Source organism: Neolamprologus multifasciatus, chromosome 12 (assembly GCF_963576455.1).
Source record: "Neolamprologus multifasciatus chromosome 12, fNeoMul1.2, whole genome shotgun sequence".
Classification (NCBI taxonomy): Eukaryota; Metazoa; Chordata; class Actinopteri; order Cichliformes; family Cichlidae; genus Neolamprologus; species Neolamprologus multifasciatus.
This window is the reverse complement of record NC_140450.1, coordinates 431,936-459,125: the sequence shown is the minus strand read 5'-3', so window position 1 is coordinate 459,125 and position 27,190 is coordinate 431,936. Positions and strand designations below refer to the sequence as shown.

The 27,190-nt window shown below is 48.0% G+C and overlaps 3 protein-coding genes across 3 annotated transcripts in view; all 3 read right to left on the bottom strand.

Moving 5' to 3' along the window:
• LOC146506029 (glutamate receptor ionotropic, NMDA 1-like) overlaps positions 1-12,399 on the bottom strand; it is a 64,933-nt gene extending 52,534 nt beyond the window's left edge. The window contains 2 exon segments of the mRNA XM_085179827.1: positions 7,698-7,954; positions 11,759-12,399. Of these exon segments, the coding sequence (XP_085035953.1) occupies positions 7,698-7,954; position 11,759 (258 nt within the window). The 5' untranslated portion in view covers positions 11,760-12,399.
• Positions 1,125-7,691, bottom strand: LOC146506030 (uncharacterized). The gene is made up of 2 exons (XM_085179826.1): positions 6,848-7,691; positions 1,125-5,900 (listed from the first exon to the last, which is right to left on the bottom strand). The coding sequence occupies exon 2, from the start codon at positions 4,375-4,377 to the stop codon at positions 3,868-3,870; it is 510 nt and encodes a 169-aa protein (XP_085035952.1). The 5' UTR covers positions 4,378-5,900; positions 6,848-7,691; the 3' UTR covers positions 1,125-3,867.
• Positions 12,400-22,330: 9,931 nt separating the features above from the next.
• Positions 22,331-27,190, bottom strand: part of dok2 (docking protein 2) — an 18,690-nt gene continuing 13,830 nt past the window's right edge. The window contains exons 5-8 of the mRNA XM_085180821.1: positions 25,701-25,870; positions 25,210-25,482; positions 25,018-25,131; positions 22,331-23,765 (exon numbers count right to left, since the gene is read on the bottom strand). Coding sequence (XP_085036947.1) covers positions 22,926-23,765; positions 25,018-25,131; positions 25,210-25,482; positions 25,701-25,870 — 1,397 coding nt within the window. The 3' untranslated portion in view covers positions 22,331-22,925. The remainder of the gene's footprint in view (positions 23,766-25,017; positions 25,132-25,209; positions 25,483-25,700; positions 25,871-27,190) is intronic.

The following is a 27,190-nucleotide window of genomic DNA, read 5'->3' as shown; positions in this document are numbered from 1 at the left end:
ACGTTCTGATACGAACTCAGGTTACAGTTCAGTGCAAACATCAACATTTCTGTCGCACACATAAGACGATACAGATGAAAAGATTCTTAAAATTACATTTGATGAGTTTATTCTTCATATTTGTGTAAATGCTGAAGGCAAATTTTCAGTTTATTTTGGCAGCTAAATGTAGAGAACGAGGAATCTGCTCACAGCACAGCGTCGCTGACAGCTTGTGTCTAACAGTAGGATGACTTATAGGCCGTTACACTCGTGTTCGTGCTGCATCCTGTAAAACCTGTACATGTGTTTGGATCAGGCTGCTGAGTAACATTTGAAAAAATGATAAAAGTTTTGTCTGCAATTTGAAATCAGTCAAATAATATAAAAGGCTGGTTTCACTGATATAAACCAGGTTCAGACTGGTCGTGTTTATGACGAGTAAAATCATCCTTCCTGGATCCCAGTTTGAGAAATGGTTCCAAACCTCAGCGATCAGGTTCTTGATGTGAAACTGCAGAGAAACTTTTATCTCCTGCCGAGTGTTTGCAGCTTTAGGACAGAAATCAGAGAGCGTGCGCCGACCCAGAAACTCTTACGTCACTACACGGCGATCGTGGCTCGAGAGTTGGGAGTTCGTCTTGTAGTCGGAAGGTTGCCGGTTCGAGCCCCGGCTCGGACAGTCTCGGTCGTTGTGTCCTTGGGCGAGACACTTCACCTACCGCCTACTGGTGTTGGCCAGAAGGGCCGATGGCGCGATATGGCAGCCTCGCTTCTGTCAGTCTGCCCCAGGGCAGCTGTAGCCTCCACCAGTGTGTGAATGGGTGGATGACTGTGTAAAGCGCTTCGGGGTCCCTAGGCGGGACTAGTAAAAGCGCTATACAAATATAGGCCATTTACCTGCCGACGCTGTAGCAGAATAACTTTGTGGTGAATCACTGAGCAGCTCGTATTTAAAATCTGAAGAAAATGAAACGCTGGACGTGTCTCGATTCAGATCCTTCTGTTAGACGTGTGTGACGTGTGTAGTACTTGAAAGGGTAATGTTATCAAACTTTAGACTAAACATTTAAATTCTTCTAAGTGAAGAAACTGAAAACTAACAAGTAAATACTGTTCAGCAGCGCCCCGCCCCCCCCCCCCCATCCCCCCCATCAAGGAAAAAGCCGAGGTGGTCGGTCAGGAAGGTCTTCCCCGTTAAAATGCTTAACACTTGCTAATGCTAGCTGTGAGTCCACACATTGCACAGGTGAGTGGTAAATGATCTCAGATCAGAAAGCAGCAGCTTGTCAGTGATGCTGGTCTCCCATCAGTCTCCCATCAGTCTCCCATCAGTCTCCCATCAGTCTCCCATCAAACAGATTTAACAGCCAGAAAAAGCTTCTGGTCTCAGCTGGACACACAGGAACCAGTTTCCAGTGGAATCAGTTATTCCTGCTTGCAGAGACAGCAGCGGTGACCACTTATGTAACCATCAACAGACTGGATACGAACAACGCTGGAGGGCTGGATGTAGTTTGAACGTTAAGGAGAGTCTATTTTTAGACTTCACTGGACCAGCACTGCCCGCCTTGCTTGCCCTGATGGCCGCTGGTACCTGCGGCGCCTATTTGTGCTCTGCATGTGTGAAAGTGTCAGACTTCCTTCACTTTTGCCGTTTAAAGCTAATTTGTTTCCTACAGGTGTTGTATTACAATTAAACACATGTAGTGTGTTTGTACAGTGTCACAGTGAAGCGTCAACACTTCAACAGGAATCTGAAAGTTGTCCTTTATGTTAATAATCAAAATATGTTTTAAAACACACGTCAGTAACGACGTTTAGTGTGATTGCTACAATAAATACAAAACAACTGAATGAATAAAACATTATGTTCATTCTGTGATTAATAATTCATTTATGTAAGACATTCATACTGTACACTCATTGGCCCCTTTGTTCAACTGCCTGCTAACCTAAACATCTAACCAGCCAATCACATGGCAGCAACTCAGCGCAGTTCCAGGGTCAACATGGTCGAGACGACCTGCGGAGGTTCAAACTAAGCATCAGGAAGTACGCAATGCGACTGCGTGGTCGGTCGTCTCAGTGTCAGAAACAAAAACATCTCCAGAGTTTACAGACAAACTCTGACAAATAAAATCAAAAATACGCCGTCGGCAGCCCTGTTGACATCAGAGGTCAGAGGTCAGAGACAGACTGCTCTGAACTCATAACCAAAGGTTGCACACGAGCATCTCTGAACAGCAGATGGGCACATTCACAAAAGAAGAAGACGAACAAACATGGACGATTCTCCGACGGCGTCCTGCCTCCATCCTTCACTGGCGTTCAGGCTGGTGTGGCGTCGTCAGGCAGATTTCAGGACCAGCTGAGCATCATCTGAACTCTGCTGCTGCTGTGCATCCTCTCATGACTGCAGCCCTGATGGCTGCTTCCAGCACGCTCCGGGTCAAAAGGTCAGATTATCTCAAACTGTTTCCTGAACAGGAAGTTCGCTGTACTCAGACGCCGCTACTGTCAGCAGATTGTGTTTGTGTTGGTGCACGTTACTTCAGTAATGTCCTGTTTTATTCAGTTGCTTCTTCCACTGCAAGAGTACAAAACCATCTGAGGCTCTTAGTGTGAAGGGCAACAGGAAGGAACAAATGTTTTCTGGTTTAGACAACATGAGACATCAGGCACAGAGCGAGACGTGGATCTCCTCTGAGCTCGGAGGAAGCTGCGGCTTTTACAAGCATGAAGCCGCCGTTTGGCGACCTCAGACTGAGCTGAGGAGACTCTACCTGTTAGCTTCTGTTCATCCTGATGTGACAGATGCATCATCATATCATGTTTTTAATAAACTAACCGCAGTGAAAGCACAAGCAGGACCTGTAACCACATGAAACCACCAGCAGCTGCTCAGCCGAACGCAGCAGCCTGCAGCTACAGGCCTGCGCTGTAATCCCTGCATCTCTCTCTGGACGGATTACATCTGCGCTCCTGCAGACAGAGAGAGAGGACGGTAATCTGACGTCCATCGCTCCCTCTGACACATCGACGCCATGTTGGCCTCATTTCTCCACAAAGGAAACAGGTTACAGAGCCCGTGTTGGATGAATCGTCTTTTCTCTGACGGTTGCACATAAAGACACAAATATCTCTGATGCTCAAAGAGCAGCTGTTTGCTGACAGTCTGACAGGATATGATTTGAATGCATCTGTTTGAAATCATTTTATCTTTTTAAAGGCACAAAAACAGTTTCTTTCGTTGTGAGATGGATGGTTATTCACGCACGTCCACGTGCTTCCATCGCACAGGAAGAGTGTTTGCCCTCTTCCTGTTTTTTTGTTTGACACATTTGAACGTTTCAGATCATTAAACAAATTTAAATATTAGACAAAGATTAACACAAGTAAACACAAAACATCCAAACCTACATGTGACCTCTTGGTCGTCGCTGCACAGTTGTGTGGTTAAAGCTTTGTCCAGTATTTACATTTGTTTCACTCGTGGACCCACGTCCTCATTTTATGTTTGACAGCGTTTTAGTAGGTAAAGGTGAAGCTTGGACATGAGCTGAGCTGCAGTTTGGGGAGGGCTTTGAGGGGGCGACGGGCTGACAGATCCCCTCGTACTGAACAGAAGTGAAGAAGATACAGAATTGAAAAGGGGAGGGGCACGTAAACTGGGGGAACCTGTATAGATGAGGACCGGAAGGAGCGTGTTTGGAGGCGTGGTCCCGCTCCTGAAATTCCCAAACATAATCTCCAATTACTGATGTGAAACATTAAAGTGTGACAAACCTTAAAAAAAGTAATTGGAAAGAAAAAATCGCTTCAGCAGCACTGTAAGTATAAACCCCCACTCCCCCCTGCAGGCGTCTATCCTCCAAGCTCGGTCCTCTACCAGAGGCCTGGGGGGTCCTGCAGTATCTCAGCTGTTCCCAGGACTGCGCTCTTCTGGACAGAGATCTCCGATGTTGTTCCCGGGATCTGCTGGAGCCACTCGCCTAGCTTGGGAGTCACCGCACCGAGTGCTCCGATCACCACGGGGACCACCGATACCTTCACCCTCCACATCCTCTCCAGCTCTTCTCTGAGCTCTTGGTATTTCTCCAGCTTCTCGTGTTCCTTCTTCCTGATGTTGCTGTCATTGGGAACCGCTACATCGATCACTACGGCCGTCTTCTTCTGTTTGTCTACCACCACTATGTCCGGTTGGTTAGCCACCACCATTTTGTCCGTCTGTATCTGGAAGTCCCACAGGATCTTAGCTCGGTCATTCTCCACCACCCTTGGGGGCGTCTCCCATTTTGACCTCGGGACTTCCAGGTTATACTCGGCACAGATGTTCCTGTACACTATGCCGGCCACTTGGTTATGGCGTTCCATGTATGCCTTGCCTGCTAGCATCTTGCACCCTGCTGTTATGTGCTGGATTGTCTCTGGGGCATCTTTACACAGCCTGCACCTGGGGTCTTACCTGGTGTGATAGACCCCAGCCTCTATGGATCTTGTACTCAGAGCTTGTTCCTGTGCTGCCATGATTAGTGCCTCTGTGCTATCTTTCAGTCCAGCTTTGTCCAGCCACTGGTAGGATTTCTGGATATCGGCCACCTCCTCTATCTGCCGGTGGTACATACCGTGCAGGGGCCTGTCCTTCCATGATGGTTCCTCGTCTCCCTCCTCTTTCTTGGTTTCTGCTGCCTGAGGTATTCACTGAGCACACTGTCAGTTGGGGCCATCTTCCTGATGTATTCTTGGATGTTCGTTGTCTCATCCTGGACTGTGGTGCTGACACTCACCAGTCCCCGGCCCCCTTAGCGTACAGCCTCAGGGTGCTGGACTCAGGACTTGCCTGACCCTCTGCAGGTACTTGGTGGTTGCAGCTTTCCTAGCGGCCTCTTCATGGTTCCCATTCGCCTGCGGGATCCCCAGGTACTTGTAGCTGTCCTCTACGTCTGCAATGTTGCCTTCTGGTAGTTCAATCCCCTCAGTTCTGACTACCTTCCCTCTCTTTGTTACCATCCGACTACACTTCTCCAGCCCGAACGACATCCCGACATCATTGCTGTACATCCTGGTGGTGTGGATCAGTGACTCGATGTCTCGTTCATCTTGGCATGCAGCTCAAAGCTATTCAAGTTTTAATCTTGTGCAGTCGGGGCAGTGAGGCCTTCAGAGGGTTTACATAAATCTTACATCTGCATAGAGGCCTGAGATTACTTCTCTAAACCCGACTGAGTCAGTCTCAGGTCCACAAACAGGACAGAAGACTGACTCACGTTTGTGTGAAAATGAGAAACTACGACACGTTTTACAGTGATTTGGGAAACAGACTCATTTCAGCTGATTTGTGTCCATGTACAACACGAAGATTTTCTTTCCTAAAACAGGAAAAGTTCACATTACGACTGTTGACTCGTTTCACTGATGGATTAACAGAGTTTTCTTATTAACAGCTTTGTTTTCTCCTGTACAGATGTCCTCCTGGTGGTAACAGATGACATCGTGTTCCCAAATATTAAAAACGTACGAACCCAGTCAGCTTAACACGAGTGATTATTATTCTGCTCTCAGTTTTACTCTCACTCTGATTATAATTATGAAACACACCCACCCCCACATCTCTCTGCACATACTGAAAGAATCAGCGTGACATAAATAAATCTGCCACCGCTGAAATCTGGAGATGGCCCGACAAACAGAGTTTAACAAACACGACTGATCATCCGGAAACTGAAAACACAGCATGATGGAAACCACGGCTATAAACGTGATAACTTTATTGATACACAATCAGAAAACCGAGCGCATTGTTTTGATCGTGTGGGATTTTAACTCCATCACCTCAAATTTCACAACATATACATCGTGCAGCGATTTTACCCAGGACGCCATTTTTGGCCCCATAGACATTCATCTGAAACGGTTGCCTAGCAGTGTTGGGGAGTAACGGAATACATGTACCGCCGTTACGTATTTAAAATACAAAATATGAGTAACTGTATTCAGTTACAGTTACCGTTTAAAAAGGTGGTATTTAGAATACAGTTACTTTGTTGAAATAAATGGATTACACGGCGGTACTTCCCTGTTTCATATTGTGGCGGGTCAGGCCTGTTTGGGTTTGTTTGACAGCTACGTTCTGTTGTTCCAGGCAGCGTTACGGTTGCCATGGTTACAGGGTGGCGCTCTCTCTGCGTGTTTCCTGGGTGAGAGAGCGCCTGTTGTTGTTGTTGTGCTAAGCTAACAGGCAGAATGCTACAGGTATAGCTCTAAAGAATGTAGCATCATGGGCAGTGTAGTCCGTGCTGCAGGGAGAATGGACTGCCACACACGTTATGTGTCTGTGAGCGAGGGAGGGAGAAAAAGGAAAAGTAGGAGCTGTCATCGAGCAGAAACGGGAGCTGGAAGCATGTAAATATAATAATAACCACTGCAGCCAAGAAGAGAGCCTGACGAGCCCAGCTGTAAGTAAGCTATTAAGACTCGACTGTACACCGTGTTCGTGTTTTCCTCTGAAACAATAAGTTCTGTTGGAGCAGCCTTTCAACGCCTCTCTCTGTCTCTGCTAGCAAAGTTGACCCAGACAACAAAGTAAAGCTAGTTTTAGCTACGAGCCGACACAGAACCCACCGTATTAGCCAGAGGTCCCTTTACTACGGTTCGGAGCCGCGGACCTTCAGTAACAGTAATAAATCACAGCAATAGTACATTCATGTAGTTGTAAACAGCATGATAATATATTAAGTAATCCAAAGTATTCAGAATACGTTACTCTCATTGAGTAACGTAACACGTTACAGAATACATTTTGGGGCATGTAATCTGTAATCTGTAATGGAATACATTTTAAAAGTAACCTTCCCAACACTATTGCCTAGCAACATGTAGTGTTTACACTGTAGTTCGCTCTGTGGCCGCACAGGAAGAAGGTCCCGAGTTTGAATCCAGCCTGAGTTCGCTCTGCGTGTCCAGGTGCACCCGGTGAACCTGCAGTGAGCGTCTGCTGCCAGGTGGGGGCAGTGTGAGCAGCTCTGCTTCTGTTGTTCGTCTGATGTGTTTTTCTTGCTTCTCTCAGTCCAGGTGAACTCCCTTACCTGCTCGCTTATCAACCAATCAGAATCTGACCAGCATACAGCGTCCTGTACGTCACCTCTGCAGCCATAAAATGAGTTTTTATCCAGCCGAGGACGCGGCGATGTTTGATTTTTAATGTTCCTGTAATTAAATCATTCAGACGTGTCGGCGCTCGTGTTGCTTTGGACTCTTTTTATAAATGACATAAAATATAAGAACAATGTAATGATGTGAGCCAATAACACGAGACTTCAATGATCTAAATACGTTTGATGGGTACGGATTATTTTACATTCATTTTCATTTAGACCAAAATCAGCATTTCGCTTCGTTAAGAGACGACTTCTGTGAAGCTGCTGTTGCAGGACAGGGTCATGACCCCCAACCACCCCACCAGTAAACCTGTCAAAATAAAGGTCGTCCTGCAGTGAAATCAGAATAAATCATGTCATCTGAGATCATGTTTGATCACTGAGGTTCACAGAGGAGACAGATTTTCACACTAAAACCTCCCATAGTTCTGTCGGGCTTTTACTGTGAAAGGTAAACAGGAAGAGTTTCGTTTCACCGTGAAAGTTGCAGCAGTTTAGGGGCGGGGCTAAGACATTTCTGAGTCAGGTTTGAGGGGTCATGTGACAGCAGGTGCTCACCTGGTTGGAGATGAGGTCCTCGCAGACGGAGAGGGCCATCTGGATGGCGTTGGCCTTGTGCGTGACGGAGATGGCGTTCATCTTGAACTTGTCCTTCCCGTACAGAGCGTTGGCCTGACTCACCGCCTCCTTGAACACCTGCTCGTATCGCTTCTGACTCAGCACGGCGCCCACGTTCACCAGCCGTGGCTCGCAGCCGCACAGCGCCACCGAGCAGCACTGCAGCACGGCCAGGAGCAGCACGCCGCGCAGCTCCACTGAGGGGAGGGGAAAGAAAGTGCATTACTAAAGGGACGATTTAGTCCCACCGTGGGGTCCTCAGATACGCCTGAGGGGACGCAGACGTCCAGACTGGCGTTTAAATGATGTCGTAACCCCGACTTAATCTCATCATCTGGATTTTTTAAGTCTTTTTGTTCTTGGTAATCACAAAAAGATTTTTTAATTTTCACAAACAAACTGAAATTGATTCGATGTAAGCAGCTCTGCGTCAGACGTGAACATTCATGCAAAACCAAAAGCATGAAACAACATGAAGACACAGAAGACCTGATGATGTCACCTGAACCCGGCGCTGATGTCATCATTCAGCGGTTTATAAGGGGTCATTAAAACAATCGTGGGCGTGGTGAAGGCCGCCGTCAGTGCAGCGTGATAATAAAGATTTGTTTTATTTTGGATTTTAATCCAGAATTGACAGTTTTTACTCCATGATCTGGATTTTCTCTCACACTCGGAGACGGCTTTTACATTTCCAGATTTTTATCTCGTGTTTGTTTTGTCATTTGTTTACAGTTTAAACAGATAATAAGAATTTGATCTTTTCATTTGAATTTTGTTTTATAATCAGGAAGTTTGACACTGGAGGACGAGTCTGCGGCGAGCGTGGACGCATCAAAGAGTCTGAATCCTTCGATAAAGAAGCTAAAGTGAAGGAAAGCAGGAACGTGAGGTCAGCTGAGACGGGAGGTGTGCACACTTTGAGCTTCTGTGGGGAGGATTCAAAATCGATGCAGGTGGAAGTTTATCATCGGTGTTCGTGTTCAGTCACATTTCTGTGGAGACACTCGGGAATAGTGACAGGCGGAGCAGACGGCTGTAAAAACGGGAAAAATTTCACAACAGACTCACACAAACACAGAGAAATGAAGCTGAAACAAACAGAAGTGCCAAACACACCTGCAGAGACACAAAATGGCTCCATGAAGAAAATGAGACATGCAGAGACGACTAAGAGACGGACAGACCGCGAACCACAACGACTGAGAGCCAAACACAAAGTGACGACTGCAAAGCTGCAACACCTCCGAACAAGATCAAAAATGTAACAAAAACCTCAAGAGACACAAGATGAAGACATCCAGAACCACAACAGCTGCAGGGAGACAAAGTGCACACACCAAACGAGCACAAACACAAAAGATACAAGAAGACACAAACGTGGCAGAGACGCAAAACTGAAGAACAAAGCTCGGGGGGACAAATCTGACAGCAGGAAGTGAAACACAAAGACACACAAGAAATACAGGAACATGCCTCAGAGCACAGACACACAAAACACCCAGAAAACCCCCAAAATCTACCCGACCTGCTCTGAGTCCAGCTCTGAGTCCAGTGTGAGACCAGTGTGAGTCTGGTCTGAGACCAGCTCTGAGACCAGCTCTGAGACCAGTCTGAGTCCAGCTCTGAGTCCAGCTCTGAGACCAGCTCTGAGACCAGCTCTGAGACCGGTCTCAGTCCAGCTCTGAGTCCAGTGTGAGACCAGCTCTGAGACCAGCTCTGAGACCAGCTCTGAGACCAGCTCTGAGACCAGTCTGAGACCAGCTCTGAGACCAGCTCTGAGACCAGTCTGAGTCCAGTCTGAGTCCAGTCTGAGACCAGCTCTGAGACCAGTCTGAGACCAGCTCTGAGACCAGCTCTGAGACCAGTCTGAGTCCAGCTCTGAGTCCAGCTCTGAGACCAGCTCTGAGACCGGCTCTGAGTCCAGCTCTGAGTCCAGCTCTGAGACCAGTCTGAGTCCAGCTCTGAGTCCAGCTCTGAGACCAGCTCTGAGACCGGCTCTGAGTCCAGTCTGAGACCAGTCTGAGACCAGCTCTGAGTCCAGCTCTGACTCCAGCTCCGAGACCAGCTCTGAGACCGGCTCTGAGTCCAGTCTGAGACCAGTCTGAGACCAGCTCTGAGTCCAGTCTGAGTCCAGCTCTGAGTCCAGTCTGAGACCAGCTCTGAGACCAGCTCTGAGACCAGTGTGAGTCTGGTCTGAGACCAGCTCTGAGACCAGCTCTGAGACCAGTCTGAGTCCAGCTCTGAGTCCAGCTCTGAGACCAGCTCTGAGACCAGCTCTGAGACCGGTCTCAGTCCAGCTCTGAGTCCAGTGTGAGACCAGCTCTGAGACCAGCTGTGAGTCCAGTCTGAGTCCAGTCTGAGACCAGCTCTGAGACCAGCTGTGAGTCCAGTCTGAGTCCAGTCTGAGACCAGCTCTGAGACCAGTCTGAGACCAGCTCTGAGACCAGCTCTGAGACCAGTCTGAGTCCAGCTCTGAGTCCAGCTCTGAGACCAGCTCTGAGACCGGCTCTGAGTCCAGCTCTGAGTCCAGCTCTGAGACCAGTCTGAGTCCAGCTCTGAGTCCAGCTCTGAGACCGGCTCTGAGTCCAGTCTGAGACCAGTCTGAGACCAGCTCTGAGTCCAGCTCTGAGTCCAGCTCCGAGACCAGCTCTGAGACCGGCTCTGAGTCCAGTCTGAGACCAGTCTGAGACCAGCTCTGAGTCCAGTCTGAGTCCAGCTCTGAGTCCAGTCTGAGACCAGCTCTGAGACCAGCTCTGAGTCCAGTCTGAGACCAGCTCTGAGACCAGCTCTGAGACCGGCTCTGAGTCCAGTCTGAGACCAGTCTGAGACCAGCTCTGAGTCCAGTCTGAGTCCAGCTCTGAGTCCAGTCTGAGACCAGCTCTGAGACCAGCTCTGAGTCCAGCTCTGAATCCAGCTCCGAGTCCAGCTCTGAGTCCAGCTCTGAGTCCAGTCTGAGTCCAGTCTGAGACCAGCTCTGAGACCGGCTTTGAGTCCAGTCTGAGACCAGCTCTGAGACCAGCTCTGAGTCCAGTCTGAGTCCAGTCTGAGACCAGCTCTGAGACCGGCTCTGAGTCCAGTCTGAGTCAAGCTCTGAGTCCAGTCTGAGACCAGCTCTGAGACCAGCTCTGAGTCCAGTCTGAGACCAGCTCTGAGACCGGCTCTGAGTCCAGTCTGAGACCAGCTCTGAGTCCAGTCTGAGACCAGCTCCGAGACCAGCTCTGAGTCCAGCTCTGAGTCCAGTCTGAGACCAGCTCTGAGACCAGCTCTGAGTCCAGTCTGAGACCAGCTCTGAGACCGGCTCTGAGTCCAGTCTGAGACCAGCTCTGAGTCCAGCTCTGAGTCCAGCTCTGAGACCAGCTCTGAGTCCAGCTCTAAGACCGGCTCTGAGTCCAGTCTGAGTCCAGCTCTGAGACCAGCTCTGAGTCCAGCTCTAAGACCGGCTCTGAGTCCAGTCTGAGTCCAGTCTGAGACCAACTCTGAGTCCAGCTCTGAGTCCAGCCTGAGTCCAGTCTGAGACCAGCTCTGAGTCCAGTCTGAGACCAACTCTGAGTCCAGCTCTGAGTCCAGCTCCAAGTCCAGCTCCGAGTCCAGCTCTGAGTCCAGCTCTGAGACCAGCTCTGAGTCCAGACTGAGTCCAGCTCTGAGTCCAGACTGAGTCCAGTCTGAGACCAGCTCTGAGTCCAGCTCTGAGTCCAGACTGAGTCCAGTCTGAGACCAGCTCTGAGTCCAGCTCTGAGTCCAGTCTGAGTCCAGCTCCGAGTCCGCTCTGAGACCAGCTCTGAGTCCAGGTCCAGTTTGTGTCACGCTGCAGGAGACTTGCTTTGCTCAGAGCCGTACTCAAACAAAAATACTCAGTTACTCTGCAGTTACTCCCTCTGATCTTGTTATTTATTTTTAATTTTGTAAAAAACCAAACGAATCAATAAAGTGTAAAAACAGTCACGTGGTTCTGCCCGCGGTCATTCATACAGCACATTGACAGCACAACAAACACTCACTGATCCGGTCCTGCGGGTCCTGGATCCGTTACTCGGCCTCCTGTTGATTTCTGTTTTGTCCTCCCGTGTTTCCGTGGGCCCGGATCGATGTGTCCGTGGGTCTGAGTCTGCTGTTGTTTATGACAGAGAGCCGTCGGAGCCCCGTGACACCGAGATCGCTGGGGTCCGGGTCGGAGCGTCACGGACAGCCCGGTTCTCCCGGGTCGGTGCTGTTGCTCCGGGTCCGGGTCTCCTCCGTTTCGGTACGCTCGCGGAATTCCAGGTGACCTGATGCTCACGAGCCCCTCCGCTCTGTCCTTGGATCACTGACGCGCGCTCCCAGCGTCCCGCGCGTTCACAGGCGGAGGAGAGGGACCGACAGCCACAGGAGCACGGGCACGAGCGTCGGAAATTTCGTCCTCTGTCCGTTTCTCTGTTATTTATTGAAAATGTTCAGCATGACACCGACACTAAATCTAACGACCAGCGTGACGTGTCACCTGTTTATTGGCTGCTGGGAGGATCTGCATCACATGACCTTCATCAACAGATGGAGCTGCTCCGTGCTGAGCGTGAGGAGGACACGATGTGATGATGGAGGATCCAGAATCACGGCTGTCATCAACATAGCAGGAGGCTTCATGTTTACACAGACTGGATATAAACGATGGACACAGTCAGGACAACAACAGGGGGCGCTGTGTGCTCAGCCTCGTGACTTCCACCTGCTGGTAAAGCAGAGGTTCCCAAAGTGTGTGTGTGTGTGGGGGGGGGGGTGAATTAAAAAAAGAAAGAAAAACAACGCTTGGACACTGCGAGCACGGCGCCTCCACAAATGCAAAGCAGAAGCTGAAGCATCGCTGAATATGTTTCCAAACCAACTTCATTCTGAGCCAAAGACGAGAAAATATGGTGAAGCAAATCTTCCCTTTGGCTTCACCTGCACAGGTGCAGAGGTAGGTCTCCCTGCAGGATTGGTTTCCCTGCAGGGAGCAGCGCTGGGCTGTTCAAATCACGGACAAACAGGATCCCACAGCTGTTTATGTTTTTAAACCCATTTTGCACAGAGAGGCATTTATTGAAAAATGTATTGATAACAATGTTGAATATTATTACACAGGAAAAAACAACTACATGTAAAATAATGACACCGTGACGCCTCTGCCTTTGTAAACAGAGGGACAGTAACTGTGTGTAAAACCTGCAGACAGTCAGATTAACAGTATTTCGTCTCTATCATTCTGCAGTTCATCTCATGTAAACAATAACGTGGCCACAGCGTGGCGTGAATAAAGGCACATACCTTTGACGTGACAAACTCTGTATTCCTCGTCCACAGGTAAACGCAAAAAAGTTTTAAAAACCTCAGTTTTCAGTGATTCGAAACATTGTTTACATGTCCAAACACACAGAAACAGCTGTGTAGATTTTCCTGTCAAACAAAGGGTGGCCTAGCAAAAAGAGTTTGTTGTTCTAAAACTAAAAACGACTCTGACAACCTTCACATGATTTTACTGCGTGCTGATTGGACCGTTGAAGGTTTAGGATGGTGCTCGTTACCAAGCACTGACTCCAGCAGGTGTTAGGAGCGTGGTTAGTCACCTGCCCGCTGGAGGCTGCCCTCGTGTGGACATTAGATGAACTCAGAGGTTCGGTTTATAGGACGTCTTCCTAAACGGTGAATGTGCAGTGACGTGTTGACCACACGCTGTGCGAGCGCTCGCAGAGCAGCAGAAGAAGAACCCAGCGCTCTGCTCTTCTTCTCTGGTTCTTTCTCTTTCTCGGCTTTGCATCGCTGCCGTGATAGTTACCACGGCAACACAGATGCAGCTCCACATCCTTCGTGTGGTTGCCACAGAAACATGCATTTTGAACCTCTCGTTACCCCCTCCCCACTCCCCCACCTACCCACTGCATAAAACTGTAATTAACACGCAGTGATGTCATCAGGTGTGTTCACCACATGATCTCAGTCCACCTGCTGTTAATTTGACAGATCATCCAATCAGAGAGCAGTATTGTTGGGCAGTAGCTGCAGGGGAAGCTAAAGGTAGCTCACTCAGGTAACGCCAGCCTGACCTCACAATCAGCAGCCACTCCTTCCCGCTGCGAGGGTCACGGCTGTGAGCACTGAAGCGAGCATCCATGGGCGGCCTCTTTTGTACGCCCCTTGGTTTTAAGGTTTCCATCAGGCGGGGGACCCTACCGCCACGTGGCGTTTATTACCTGCTGGGGAAGCGTGATATAAACCCCTCCCCCGCTTGAACTCTGCCGCTCAGGCACTAAAACTACGATTTCACCGTGAAACACGTGGACGGTCCCCGCACCGCCATCTGAGCAGGGACGGTCCCCAAATAACAACATGGTCCCCTCTGTGTGTAGCTCCGCCTCTTTGTGTGATGTCACTGGCAGGTCCTTGGAGTCTGATCTCAGCTGCAAACATGAAGTCAGACACGAGCGACCTCCATGTTTCATTTTGCTCTCTGGTGTTCGTGAGGAGGCGTCCCTTCAGCTTCCAGGCCACCGAGCACACACGCACACACAGACACACACACACACGCACAAACACACACTCACACACTCCAGCTGAATTGCAAGGCAAACAGAGAGATGCATGCTGGGACTCCTCTATAGCCTGTTCGGTCCCCGAGGGTGTGTGTCTGTGTGTGTGTGTGTGTGTGTGTGTGTGTGTGTGTGTGTGTGTGTGTGTGTGTGTGTGTGTGTGCGTGTGTCTGTGTGTGTGTGTGTGTGTCTGTATTACTGACATTGTGGGGACATAAATCTGTTCAAACACTCTGTGGAGACGACCTCGAGTCCCCACAGAGTGAATCTTTAATGATGAAGAGAGGTTTGGAGGTTTGGAGGTTTCATGGACTGAAGCCACTTCTCTGACGTCTCGTCCACTGTGATTGTGAGACGAATCCACAGATCAGAAGCGCGACGCTGTGATGCTTTCTCACAGATGATGTCACCAATACGAGCCTGTTGTCCAGATGTGGACACACTGATGTTACATCTCTGTTTGTCCAGATGTGGACACGCTGATGTTACATCTCTGTTGTCCAGATGTGGACACGCTGATGTTACATCTCTGTTGTCCAGATGTGGACACGCTGATGTTACATCTCTGTTGTCCAGATGTGGACACGCTGATGTTACATCTCTGTTGTCCAGATGTGGACACGCTGATGTTACATCTCTGTTGTCCAGATGTGGACACTCTGATGTTACATCTCTGTTTGTCCAGATGTGGACACGCTGATGTTACATCTCTGTTGTCCAGATGTGGACACGCTGATGTTACATCTCTGTTTGTCCAGATGTGGACACGCTGATGTTACATCTCTGTTGTCCAGATGTGGACACACTGATGTTACATCTCTGTTTGTCCAGATGTGGACACGCTGATGTTACATCTCTGTTGTCCAGATGTGGACACGCTGATGTTACATCTCTGTTGTCCAGATGTGGACACACTGATGTTACATCTCTGTTTGTCCAGATGTGGACACGCTGATGTTACATCTCTGTTGTCCAGATGTGGACACGCTGATGTTACATCTCTGTTGTCCAGATGTGGACACGCTGATGTTACATCTCTGTTGTCCAGATGTGGACACACTGATGTTACATCTCTGTTGTCCAGATGTGGACACACTGATGTTACATCTCTGTTTGTCCAGATGTGGACACGCTGATGTTACATCTCTGTTGTCCAGATGTGGACACACTGATGTTACATCTCTGTTGTCCAGATGTGGACACGCTGATGTTACATCTCTGTTGTCCAGATGTGGACACGCTGATGTTACATCTCTGTTGTAAATCAGTGTGTAAAATGTTGACTCTGATCATAAATCTGACAGCGTGTGATTAATCATTTAGACACCTTATTTTTATCATTTGTATCTTATCATCTATATTATCTGATAACTTTGATTTCACAATCAGCTGCACAGAGGGTCAGTAACACCGCCCAGCTGCCCTCTCACATCGCCACATCCTCCTCTCTCAGGTAAACCATCACAGGTGACCCCTCGGACCCCGCCCACCAACCGGAGCCCCGCCCTCATCACTCAGTCCTTCCAAGCACTTTGTTCTTTACTCTGTCACAGTCAGTGTGGAGCACCTGTACATGTACTGTACCTGTACAGTGACAATAAAGGCCTATTCTATTCTATTCTATTCTATTCTATTCACACACTCATTGAAGCCCACATAAAGGATAAAACAGGTGTTGTGCTGCCCCCTGCTGGATAAATTCTATATTTCTGTGTTGTACATTCTTGCAGCTGCTTCTTACATTTAGAGTGTAAATATGATTTTTCACTGTGTAAAAGTACGTCTGATTTTACTCTGCTGGTTTTAGTCTTGGCAGCACGGTGGTCAGCACTCTCACAGCAACAAGGTCCAGAGTCCAGCTCCACCATCAGGTCTTTCTGTGTGACGTTTGCATGTCTGCGTGGGTTCTCTCTGGTACTCCGGCTCCGTCCACAGACATGCAGCTGGTGGGGACAGGTTCACTGATCAATCTAAATTGCCCACAGGTGTGAATGGTTGTCTGTCTCCGTGTGTCGGCCCTGCGACACACTGGCGACCTGTCCAGGGTGGACCCGCCTCTCGCTCTATGACAGCTGGGAGGGGCTCCAGCCCCCCGTGACCCTGAAAAGTGGATGGTTTCAGTCTTTATGTTGTTTTGTCACTGTTGTAAATATGAAATGTTTGCGCTCCAGAGCAGCGGTCCTCAGCCCCCGCGCCACGAGGCTTTCAGGGTTTTTATCATTAACTCCGTTTCCTTCGGTCTGTCCCGTGTTGTAGTTGTGCGTCTTAAGCTGTGTCCAAATTCATGGGCTGCATCCTTCTGAGGACCCGGCCTTCGCTGTCTACGTGGGTCCTCAGAAGGTCGGGTAGGCCGGAAGTAAACGGCCGTGAAATGTGACGGTCCAGCCTTCTGACCTGCGTCACCGCTGTGTTGGTGGAGTTTAATAAACTCCGTCTGCTCCTTGCTGTCTAAATATAACAGGACACTGGAGGAAACTCTCGACTCTCACACTTCTGTTTAATCAGCTGTGTGAAAACCAAGGAGGAACCCACCCGATTAATAAAGTTTTATTTTATCTAATAACTTTGATCTCAGCTAAACCGATTTACTCACGAACAAATAAAACACTGAAAAAAGCCCAACAATAACATTTTTAGGTTGTCTAAGGCAGCGGTCTCCAACCTTTTTTGCACCACGGACCGGTTTCTGCCCGACAATATTTTCATGGACCGGCCTTTAAGGTGTCGCGGATAAATACAACAAAATAAAACTAGTACCGAAAAAAGAAGATTTATTCATAACACACGTGAAAAGACCCAGGAAAACCGAGTCAACGATAAAAACGATAAAATCCCTGAAAACCAAACATTTCACACCTGAGCCTCAACTCTCGCGGCCCGGTACCAAACGACTCGCGGCCCGGCCCGGGGTTGGGGACCGCTGGTCTAAGTGACGTATATGTCACGTTTAACCTGAGCAGCGAAAGACGGCGGTGATCTGAACATGATGTGCTGGGAGTTGTGGCGTTCTCGGCCCGGTCAGCTGTCGAGCTGGTGGGTAGCAGACATCTCAGAAAACGCACTTTTACAAATATGCGATGTTTTGATAAACAAGCAGATATTTGATGTTTACACAGCTACTTTCTCGCCTGAAGATATCTTAAGTTTGTGACAAAGAAAGATTAATAAGAGTAATATTAAAACTTAGTAGCTGCCACCATTGTTGGAAACTGTAGCTGGTTGGGCCGCGCTATGAATTCTGGGATATGGTGGGCCACGAAGGACACACCCGACCCGGCCTTCAAATCTGGGGAAAAGGAGGACGCATTTGTCGGCCATATTCGGAGGAGTCTATTGGGACAGCCTTGTTGCGTTGCTGTGACGTAATTGGTCTATAAATGCGGCCTCAGCAGGACGCAGCACAGGAGGGCCGAGATGGCGGCCTTGTGAACGGTCTGCTGCAGAACTCACTCCGTCTTAAAACTCCTTTAAAAACAGCAAAGCGGACTCTAAGGTGCACGCTTCTAGTGATGGCTCCAATGAGAGCTCTGAACTCCGGTTTGCTCCCCGTCAAAACCTTCTGGTAAGAACAGAAACCGACACGCAGACAGCGTTGTTACGACGCTCAAGATGGCTATCGAAGCAAGGAGCTAACATCGAGAAGAGAGTTAGTGACCTGAAGCTTACTATTAACTTCATCTCAGGGAGTTTTGTCTTTCAGGCGAACCAGTTTGTGTCTGAGCGTGTTGCTGGGTCACACCGGGATGTCGAGTTCCTCTGATACACCGGCTACAGAGCCACTCATCCTGGGCCCTCTGACCTCAGGACATCACAGGGTGGGGCCAGGTTTCACAATGAACTCACCTGAAACTGATTGGGACCCACACCCAGTTTCACACCTTGGCTCAGGCGATTAGAGGATCATCAGGGGGTCCTTTTGTCCCTCTGTGGGGGGAAACTCCCACTAGGGTTATATCTGGGACTCTCCACCATTTGACCTTCGAACTGAAGAAGCTTCTCGGATGAAGGTGAAACGTCTTCAAGTAACTTAAAGAAGTCCAGACGCTTTTCTTTCCAAGCTCCTTAGACTACGATGACCTGGATGACTGAACCTTCACTCTTGTACTAAATGAAATAATCAAGTCTTTAATAAGTAAATTTGCTCATCTAAAGATTATATCAGGAGACTGGAATCATTCACTCGATAACATGATGGAGTAAAAGTCAGGAAAGTAGTGATTATATGTTAAAGTTCATAAATGAAAGAGACCTAATGTATATCTGGAGACTCAAAAATCCAACAATTAAGGAATTTTCATGGAAAATAGATCCGGTTCATCAGTCTCGTGTTGATTGTTGGTTCATTTCTGATCCTTTATCCCAACATGTTTCTACATCATGTTGCCCTCGACAGGTCATAAAACTATATTTGCAGATATGTTTGTCTGCCAGTAATCTGTGTAAGAGTGAATTCATATTGGAAATTAAATGATTCTCTTCTACTGAAGGACTGTGAAGGAAATTAAAACAAAGATTGGTGAGTGTTGGAACGACGTGCTGAAAATGCTTTTAGTAAAAGTTGGAGGTCATGAAATTTGAATTGAGGTCTCTTATGATGAAAGAGCTGGAATAGTTACAAATATCACTTTGTCGAGATCAGCTGATAATCTGAAGATAACAGGAACAGACGTCAAATTCTACAATTAAAATGAGATCATATATATTTACAAGGCAAAAGGTGCCTTTGTGTGCGGGCGAGCAGGAAACAGCTCGACTAAACTTCAGATGGGTCACACGACCCTCGAGGGATTTGTGAAGGTTTTATAAAACTTTATATGAATCTAATTTTCTACAGAAGCCGTGGAAAAACTCTCATTCCTGAGGTGATCTTAAAACAATTAGTGACGATAATAAAACTGTGTGATGCTCCCATCAGGTGCTGTTAATAAAATGAAGCTTAGTCCAGGAGGGACGGGTGAACTTCTGAATGTTACTAATTATTTTCACTTCTCACGCTTTTAAAGTATAAACTGAAAGTGTCCTGGACGGTGACCCGGCGCTTTAAGTTTATGATCATTTATTCTGATTTTGTTCTCAGGGTCTGAGTTGTGTTTATCGTCCCTACCTGTGTCTCTGTGCTCTGTTCGTGTCTCCAGCTGGTTTGTAAAACAGTCTGTTTCCTGTTTTACTTTGTAGGTCTGTGTCTCGTCATGTCCATCAGTTCCAGCTGTGTCCTGTCTGCCATCCTGATTACCTGGTGTGTGTCTGTGCTCCTCGTCGCGTCGCCTGTGTTCAGATGTTTCTCTACATCTGTTCAGCTGTCGTCATCTCTGAGTTTCTCCTGCTGACCTGATGTTCCAGGATTGTTTGTTTCAGCCAGTTCAGGTTTATGTCAGTCCTCCCTCACCTCTGTTATTGTCACTGTAAATAAACCTCCACTCGCGTCTTCATCACCGTCTTGGCTCCTCATTTATTCATCAGCCCACTGCTGCCCAGTCGTGACAGGAAGCACTGATAATGAAACGCTCCCTCCCTCCTCAGGGACCATTTACTTTGACTCCTAAACCTCAAAGAAAATTGGACCTGTTTCACTGAATAATGATGATAAAATCATGTTTTTATAATTAAAATGTGCCCTTAATGACACCATTGATGAAACACAGCCTGGTTTAATGACTGGCAGAAGCTTAACTAACAGCATGAGATTGTTTTGGATCCTTCAGATCACAGATAATAGTTGACCGTTCATGTTCAGAGCTCTTGGTATTTTTGGTTTTGGAAATATGTTTAAAACATCCATTCAAACGTTATAAGCAGATGCAAACAGCTCAAACTCTCGTATGGTATCGACCGTGGGATCCGTCGAGGTTGCCCGATCGCTGCAGATGCAGTTACTTCATGTTAAAAACAGCAGGTGGGTCTGTTGCTGGCAGAACTTTATCTGTTACTCAACTAAGAGATGACACAACACTTTGTTTAAAGGATAAATATCAAGTTGATGAAGCTCGTCGTCAATAATTCCTCCGTAGCTTCTCTGAAGCTCAACGTCTGCCTGTTACATTATCCTGTTATATCAGGTGTTCCTGTTAACAATAAGGTTACATATCTTGGTATTATCATTCAAAAAGACAGATTAACTGAAAACTCTCATAACTGCAACACAACAAAGATTTAATGTTTGGCTTCAAAGTGTCAGGATCCTCTGTGACCGCGTTTTACTTTACGTTTAAGCCCTTCAGGTTCTCTAAGCTCATTTTTAGGTTGTTCTAGTTTGTTATTAGATCCTCTTGTGTCTCCCTCCCCTGTTGAGTCTCCTTTGCCCTTCATGTGTTTCATGTCTGCGTCTTACGTTTCCTGTTTTATTTTGAAGAGGTCTGGTGTTCCTGCGTTCATCGTGTTTAGTTTTACTCTGTGACGTCGTTACGTTCATGTGTGTCAGCTGTTCCCACTTCCTGTGTGTATTTAGTCTGTGCTCAGTCAGTCTTTGTCGGATCGTCTGCATTGTTCCCACGTCCAGGTTTTCATATATGCTCATCATCATCATCATCCTCATCATGTTTAGAGTTTTGTTTGTTTCTCTGTTTGCCGGGTTTTCCATAGTTTGTGCTTCCTCTCTAGTTTACCCAGTTTAGGCTTAGTTTGCTTTGTTTTTGCTCTTTTATTTTGTTCTGTCTGCCTTAATAATCATCATCAGTTAAGTTTGAGTTTCAGAGTGTCGGCACCCGGGTCCACGCAGACGTTTGTCCATCACTGGGAGATCCTTGGTAGCTGAAGCTTCTCCAGACTTATTTATGCAGCTGTGGCTTCATGTTTCCAGAGAAATATGAAGAAAAACTGATAAAATATTATTAAAAAATGAAATGATAAACAATTCTTTAGATTTCACTTCCCTAAATGATTTTAAAATCAAATGGCTCAAACTCTTTTTAAATCCCAGTTCAATTTGGATTTTTATTACCAAACATTTCTTTAACTCGGAGGAGTGAATGCACTTCCTGCTAAGATGCAATTACAATATCTCTAATTTAAACTCTCACAGTCAACTCTTCTCATCTTGGTTGATCAGACTCTCACAACTTTTCTCCCATAAATATCTCGTTTGGAACAATCAGGATGTTACATTTAAGAACAAATCATTATACATTCAGAAACAGGTTGATATATTTTTCCTGTGAGTCAGTTACTGAACTCTAACGGTCAATTAACTGTTTATGATTTTCCTGTCAACACAAGAATATGCTGCAGTTTCTGATGTGATACCAGGTGAGAGGTTGTTGGTGTTGCTCCTGAAGGTAGAAACTGTGTTATTACAGAACTAAATCCTGCATGTACATCGGTACCATCTGTCCTTTACTGAGTGATAAAGCCACAAATCAATATATTAGACAAATCATTCAAAGAGATGTTGTTTCCAGACCTGCAGCTGTGTTTTACTGGGACAATATTTACAATGACATAGACTGAAAACACTTTTATTATCACTGATAATGTCGGAGAAGCTACTCTAAAGTTGATCCAGAGATGTTATTAAAGACACATCAGGTTAAATGTAAGAAAGATATTGATCCTCTTTGTACGTTTTGCAGCAGAGGAAACAACATGTGATGTATTTTGGGAACGCACGTAAACACATGTGCTTTGGATTGATCTAAATAATTTTATAAACACCAAATTTGATCCCTCGTGTGAACTGAAGTTTCAGCATATTCTCTTTGGCCTCTCACATACCGACAAAATGAATCCAAAAAAGATATATCATCAATCTTCTGATTATTTCTGCCAAATTTCACTTTCATTGTACTAAATTTTCACAACAGCGTCAAACATCTTTGTTTTTAAAGCTTTGCTCTCCAATTATCTAGAGAATCGAAATAACAGCACTGACTCCAAAGCATGTAAAACTGTGTCGAACGTGCAGTTGATTTATGTTTTATACCTCGAGCACCTCTTCCTGTTTTAATCGTTTGTTTTCTCCTAAACTTTTTCTGCTTTCCTGCTTGTGTTTGTATTTATATATATTATATATATAAATATATATATTTATACCTGACTTGGAGATACTGCGAGCTGTGACATTTATTTTAGCCTTTCTACAACTTTTTATGTGAACTTGTTCAATTGTTCACATAAAAAAAGAAAAGAGGATGCAGCACATGAATTTGGACATCACCTTATTCTGAAAGAAATGTTTAGGCGTTACCGTAGCAACCACAGAGAGGAGGACGATGTTGTTGGCACATTTCAGGAGGACGCTGCTAATAAAGTTACTCAATGACAGTGAAGTTACGTTTATTATATTTAGTTTCGTTTGTATCATCGTAGCTGCGTGTAAATGAACGTGTATGAAGTGATGAAAGTCTGAGTCGTGACACGGATGCTACAGTTCGACTTTATTGTCCTCACAGCTGCACGAGTTCACATGAACATACGACACGTAACATCATCACGGCAGCGCCCACATTCAAGGTAAAAGCAACAAAACTGGAGAAAGCGAGTAAGAACCAGCAGGTGGCGCCGACAGCGCCGGTTCGCTCAGAGTTAAACTTTACAAAGTGCCTGAAGGAGACATCGGTCACATGATCAACCAAACTCAAAGTTACAACTTATAAATAATTCTGTAAAACTAACTTCGGCGCTCGGGTCTCTTCTACGCCATTTTCACCATCACGTTGTTGTACGGCGAATCCTGGTGCTGCTCTCTAAGCTCCTCCCTTAACCCAGGCTCCTCGCTCTCCTCGTCCGCTTCTTCTTCTTCTTCTTCTGCTTCTTCGTTGCTGCTTTGTGATTTGGGAAACGCCCTCTGGGCTTGTTTGGGCACGGCGTAGTCATCGACTCGGGGGTTATACGGGTACTCGTGACCTTTGGGGTCAGCAGCTGTACCCATAATCCTCCAGGCATCTCCTCTCATCTCCTCGGGGTCGTCGTACACCGAGGTGGAGGGGGTGGATTTCTGTCCTTTGGCGGCGGCGGCGGCGCAGCCTTCGGGCTCGTCATAGATGTGGTCCAACGTCTTGACGGCGTCACCGTCGCTCCTGAAGACGTTCCTGATCTTCATCTCGTCAATGCTGTCGTACAGCGGGTCGGCGCCCGCGTGGCCGCTGTCTGTACGGTGAGACTTCAGGATGTCGGTCATGACGTTCTTGGCGATGGTGTCGAAGGGCAGCGAGTAGTCTGCCTCGCTGCCGGTGCAGGGCGCCGCCACGTTGGCGCTCCTCTTCTCCCTCTTGGTGCTTCTCTCGGTCGACATGGTGATCTGCGAGTACGTCTGCTCCGGCTTGGCGCTGGGCTTGGGGCTGAGGCGTGGGTTGGGGACCGAGCCGGGGGCGGGGCCAGTGTTGAGATTAGGGCTGGAGTCGGGGCTGGCGTTGGGCAGGGGGCAGCTGGAGATCATCTTGACCTGATTCTTGCGAGGGGCGGGGAGGCGAGAGTCCAGGTTCAAACTCTTCACTCCGGTCAGCGTTTTGTCCACCGGAGGCTCGAGACGACACTGAGAACAGGACAGGAAGTGGGTCAGTATCACGCGTTCACTTACATCATCATTGAATCAAACAGTGACTGAACGGCGTCGCGATTGAATGATGTCATCGTCATCAGCTAAGGGTGTCCAATAAGAAGCAAACAAGTCTGACAGACATCAGGACAGAGCACGACGTGAACGTCGAAGCATCCTGTGACACTCCCCACAGCTGTGACACTCCCCACAGCTGTGACACTCCCCACAGCTGTGACACTCCCCACAGCTGTGACACTCACCTGCAGAAGCACCACTGTGCCTCCACCTGCCAGCTGATGAAGCAGCTGCTGGCAGCCGCCCTCGCTCTTCTTCTCTGAACATATTTCAGAGAACAAAATGACGACACGTGTGACTGTGGAAACTATTTCATATGAACTCTGATACTCTGAACCTCGACTGAGGAGCCATCGTAAGCGAGTCGAAGCTGAGGTTTGGAGCCAAGGACAATAAAAATACATCAGTCCAACCAAATACTGTGAAAACACACGAGCGCCAAAGATTATTGGCTTGTGTGAAACACCGACGGCCCTCCGCCTGCTCGCCGGTTTGAAAAGAGGCCCCTCTTTGTGTCATATCCTGGGATATTTATCAGCGCGGTTTGTTGTATTATTTAATAAATGGAGTCACTTCCTGTTCCCACTGTGACCTCATCATTTCCTCAGGAACTAAAAACATATTCTGGACCAGCTCCGGCGTGAGCAGAGGTAAACTGGTTCCCATTGGCCCAGAGGCGGGGATGGGGGGTGGAGCACCCTCTTGTCTCTGATGTCCCACTGAGATCATCAGGTAACCCTACGCCGGAAGGCCGGACCTTCCTGTGGGAGGACGACATCCGGGCCGCGGCTGATGAAAGACCCAGGGCAAGGGAGCTTCTGGCTCCGCCTTCAAAGGAAGGACAAGGCGTGGGGGAAAGATGGAGTATGAGGGAGGCTGTGACGAGCGTTAGGGGGGCGGTCGGTGAAGGGTCACTCACGGCGCTGCGAGCTCCCGGCAGGTACGCTTACCTGTGCTGACACCAGCTTATCATGATGTGTTTTAATAAGCTGGTGTCAGCACAGGTGAGCTGTTGTTACTTCAGCTTCTCTCGTTTACAGCTGCTTAAATAAAGGACGTGAAGACGCAGTTTCGCTGCAGCTGCTTTAATCGTGAAACACTCGCCACTCGCCATCCTTACAAACGCTCTGCTTTCTGATTTTACTGTTTTGGCCTCTGTTCCACTTCTTACCATCTGGGGGCGCTGCTGCTGCTGCTGTGAGGCGTTGCAGCTCTCTTTGTCGATGTGATGAATCATCTGGAGGTTCGGCGGCTCGCTCACCATGCTGTACACGTCGTCCGCTGCCTGCAGAGAGAAGGCGGGGCGTTTAAAGCTCAGTCGTACCCGAGCTCTGAGCGTTCAGGAACTGAGGGGTGGGCTCACCTGAGCGGCCGGGGGCATCTGGCTGCGGGGCGGAGGCAGCGTCCTGCTCTGGGCCAGTGGCAGGCTGTGCGGTGGGGGGGGCAAGCTGAAGCTCTGGGTGGTGTCTGGACTCGCCTGGCCCCCCCCGGAGGTCTGTCTGTGGGGAGGGGCGACCTTCTGCAGGTTGATGGCGGCTTCCACGGCCTGGAAAAGGACGTTCCCCTGTTTGGTGTCGAACTCAAAGTTCCCTTCGCCGGAGTCGCAGCGCCGACCCGCCTCGAAGGAGAAAGTGGCCTAAAGGAAGCAGAAAGCAGAGACGCTCACAGGCTGACGAGCAAACACGGCGTCATGTTTTACAGCAGGACGTGTCAGACGTTTCCTGCAGCCGAGAAGCTGCGAGTGTCAGGAAATCAGCAAAGAAACGAGTCCGGTCACAATCCCGTGAACCAGCACGCGATCTCTTTACTCCAGAAACTTCCTGCTGAGAATTTTATTCTGAAAGTGTGTCTCACCTTGTCGCGTCCAAAGCGCCGCAGGTATCTGTACGGCCAGGTGTACACGATGTCCCCTCCCTTGTCCAGCAGGTGCAGAGCGTCCATGTCAGCTCGCAGAACGCCGTCCCCCTTCAGCCTGCAGCGATCAGACGCCTCCGTCCTCCGAATGGACACCCTGAAGTCACGCACTGACGCACACACACAGTTATTATTCAGTTAGTCTGCAGAAACACAGAGATCATTGAGTATTGATTACTTATAGATTAGAGTGAAATGAGGTATCAGACAAAGAAGGATTATTTTGATCCTGGACTAATTGATGAGGGCGGCTCTGATCAGAGAGGATGTTGTTGCGTCCAACAGGCCGACTCTGCAAACGTGCGTCTCGTGGTTTCATGTCTCGATGGAAATGATGTCAGTAAATAATAAGAATAAATCGTCTTTGCATGAAACGTGTTTTTAACGATGATGAGCGGATTTGTTTGTGTTTCTGTGGCTGAGCTGCAGATGATTGAAAATGAAGAAAGAATCTTTCACAGCAGATGTGAAACAAACGTAATGGAGACGAAAGAAAAGCATCTTTTTATCTGACGACGCTTTTACGTTCAGCTGTTGACCTGCAGCTGACGCTCCCAGAGGAAACCACAGACGCTCGCAGGTCTACTTCAGCAGCAGCGCTCGTTAAACGGCGCCAGAACAAACACCTGATTCAGGCAAACTGGAAAACCGCGGCTGACCCGGAAAACAGGGCGGAGATCCGACGGCGGGTCCTCACATGGTCGAAAACCTTCGCACGTCCCCACAAGGACACACGTACAGGTGTGGGTGTTCGTGTGTGTTCGTGTGTGTGTGCGTGCTGCAGGTGTTGGAGGATGTGGGGCAACAGTAGCAACTACAGCAGGCGTTCGTCACGACCACGAGTTACACAAAAGGCTCCAAATGTGGTAAAACTGCCGCAGCTGTGAAGTGCTATTTATATTTATATTATAAAACGTTATTTCCTGTCTCTGTTGTTGATCCAAACCACCGCGCGTTTAAAGATCGCAACATAACTTTTATTTACTGTAGGTTGTACTGAAGCAAGGCGCCCTGGTGCAGAGCGGCGTTACTGATGAGACTAACAGGAAGTGTCACACTCGGCTGTGAAGCTAAAAATATGCTCGGCAGGGGGAAATGATACTCGCGGCGGCCCTCGTGCATTTCGAGCTCACAGATCCAGACGTGGCTCAGAGACCTCGACGCCGCTGACCGACTCACCCTGAGACTCGTCTGCAGAGATGTTGGTGTCAGGAGGAGCTCGGGGTGGATGGATGAGCAAACTGTGCAAAAGTGCTTTAATCGCCTCCTTATGTCAGCTGTGCCCACGCTGAACCCAAACACATTATTTTGACGTTTCCGCGGCGATAATCTGACCGTGGAGATGAAAAAGCTTCCAAGAGGAACAGCAGCGCGGTCAGGGGCGGCTGCACTAACACGAGGAAGCCATTTATTCCTCCTGTAGCTGCACG

Excerpts from the sequence above, each read along its gene's own strand:
- LOC146506030 (XM_085179826.1), bottom strand. The coding sequence starts at position 4,377 with ATGCTAGCAGGCAAGGCATACATGGAACGCCATAACCAAGTGGCCGGC.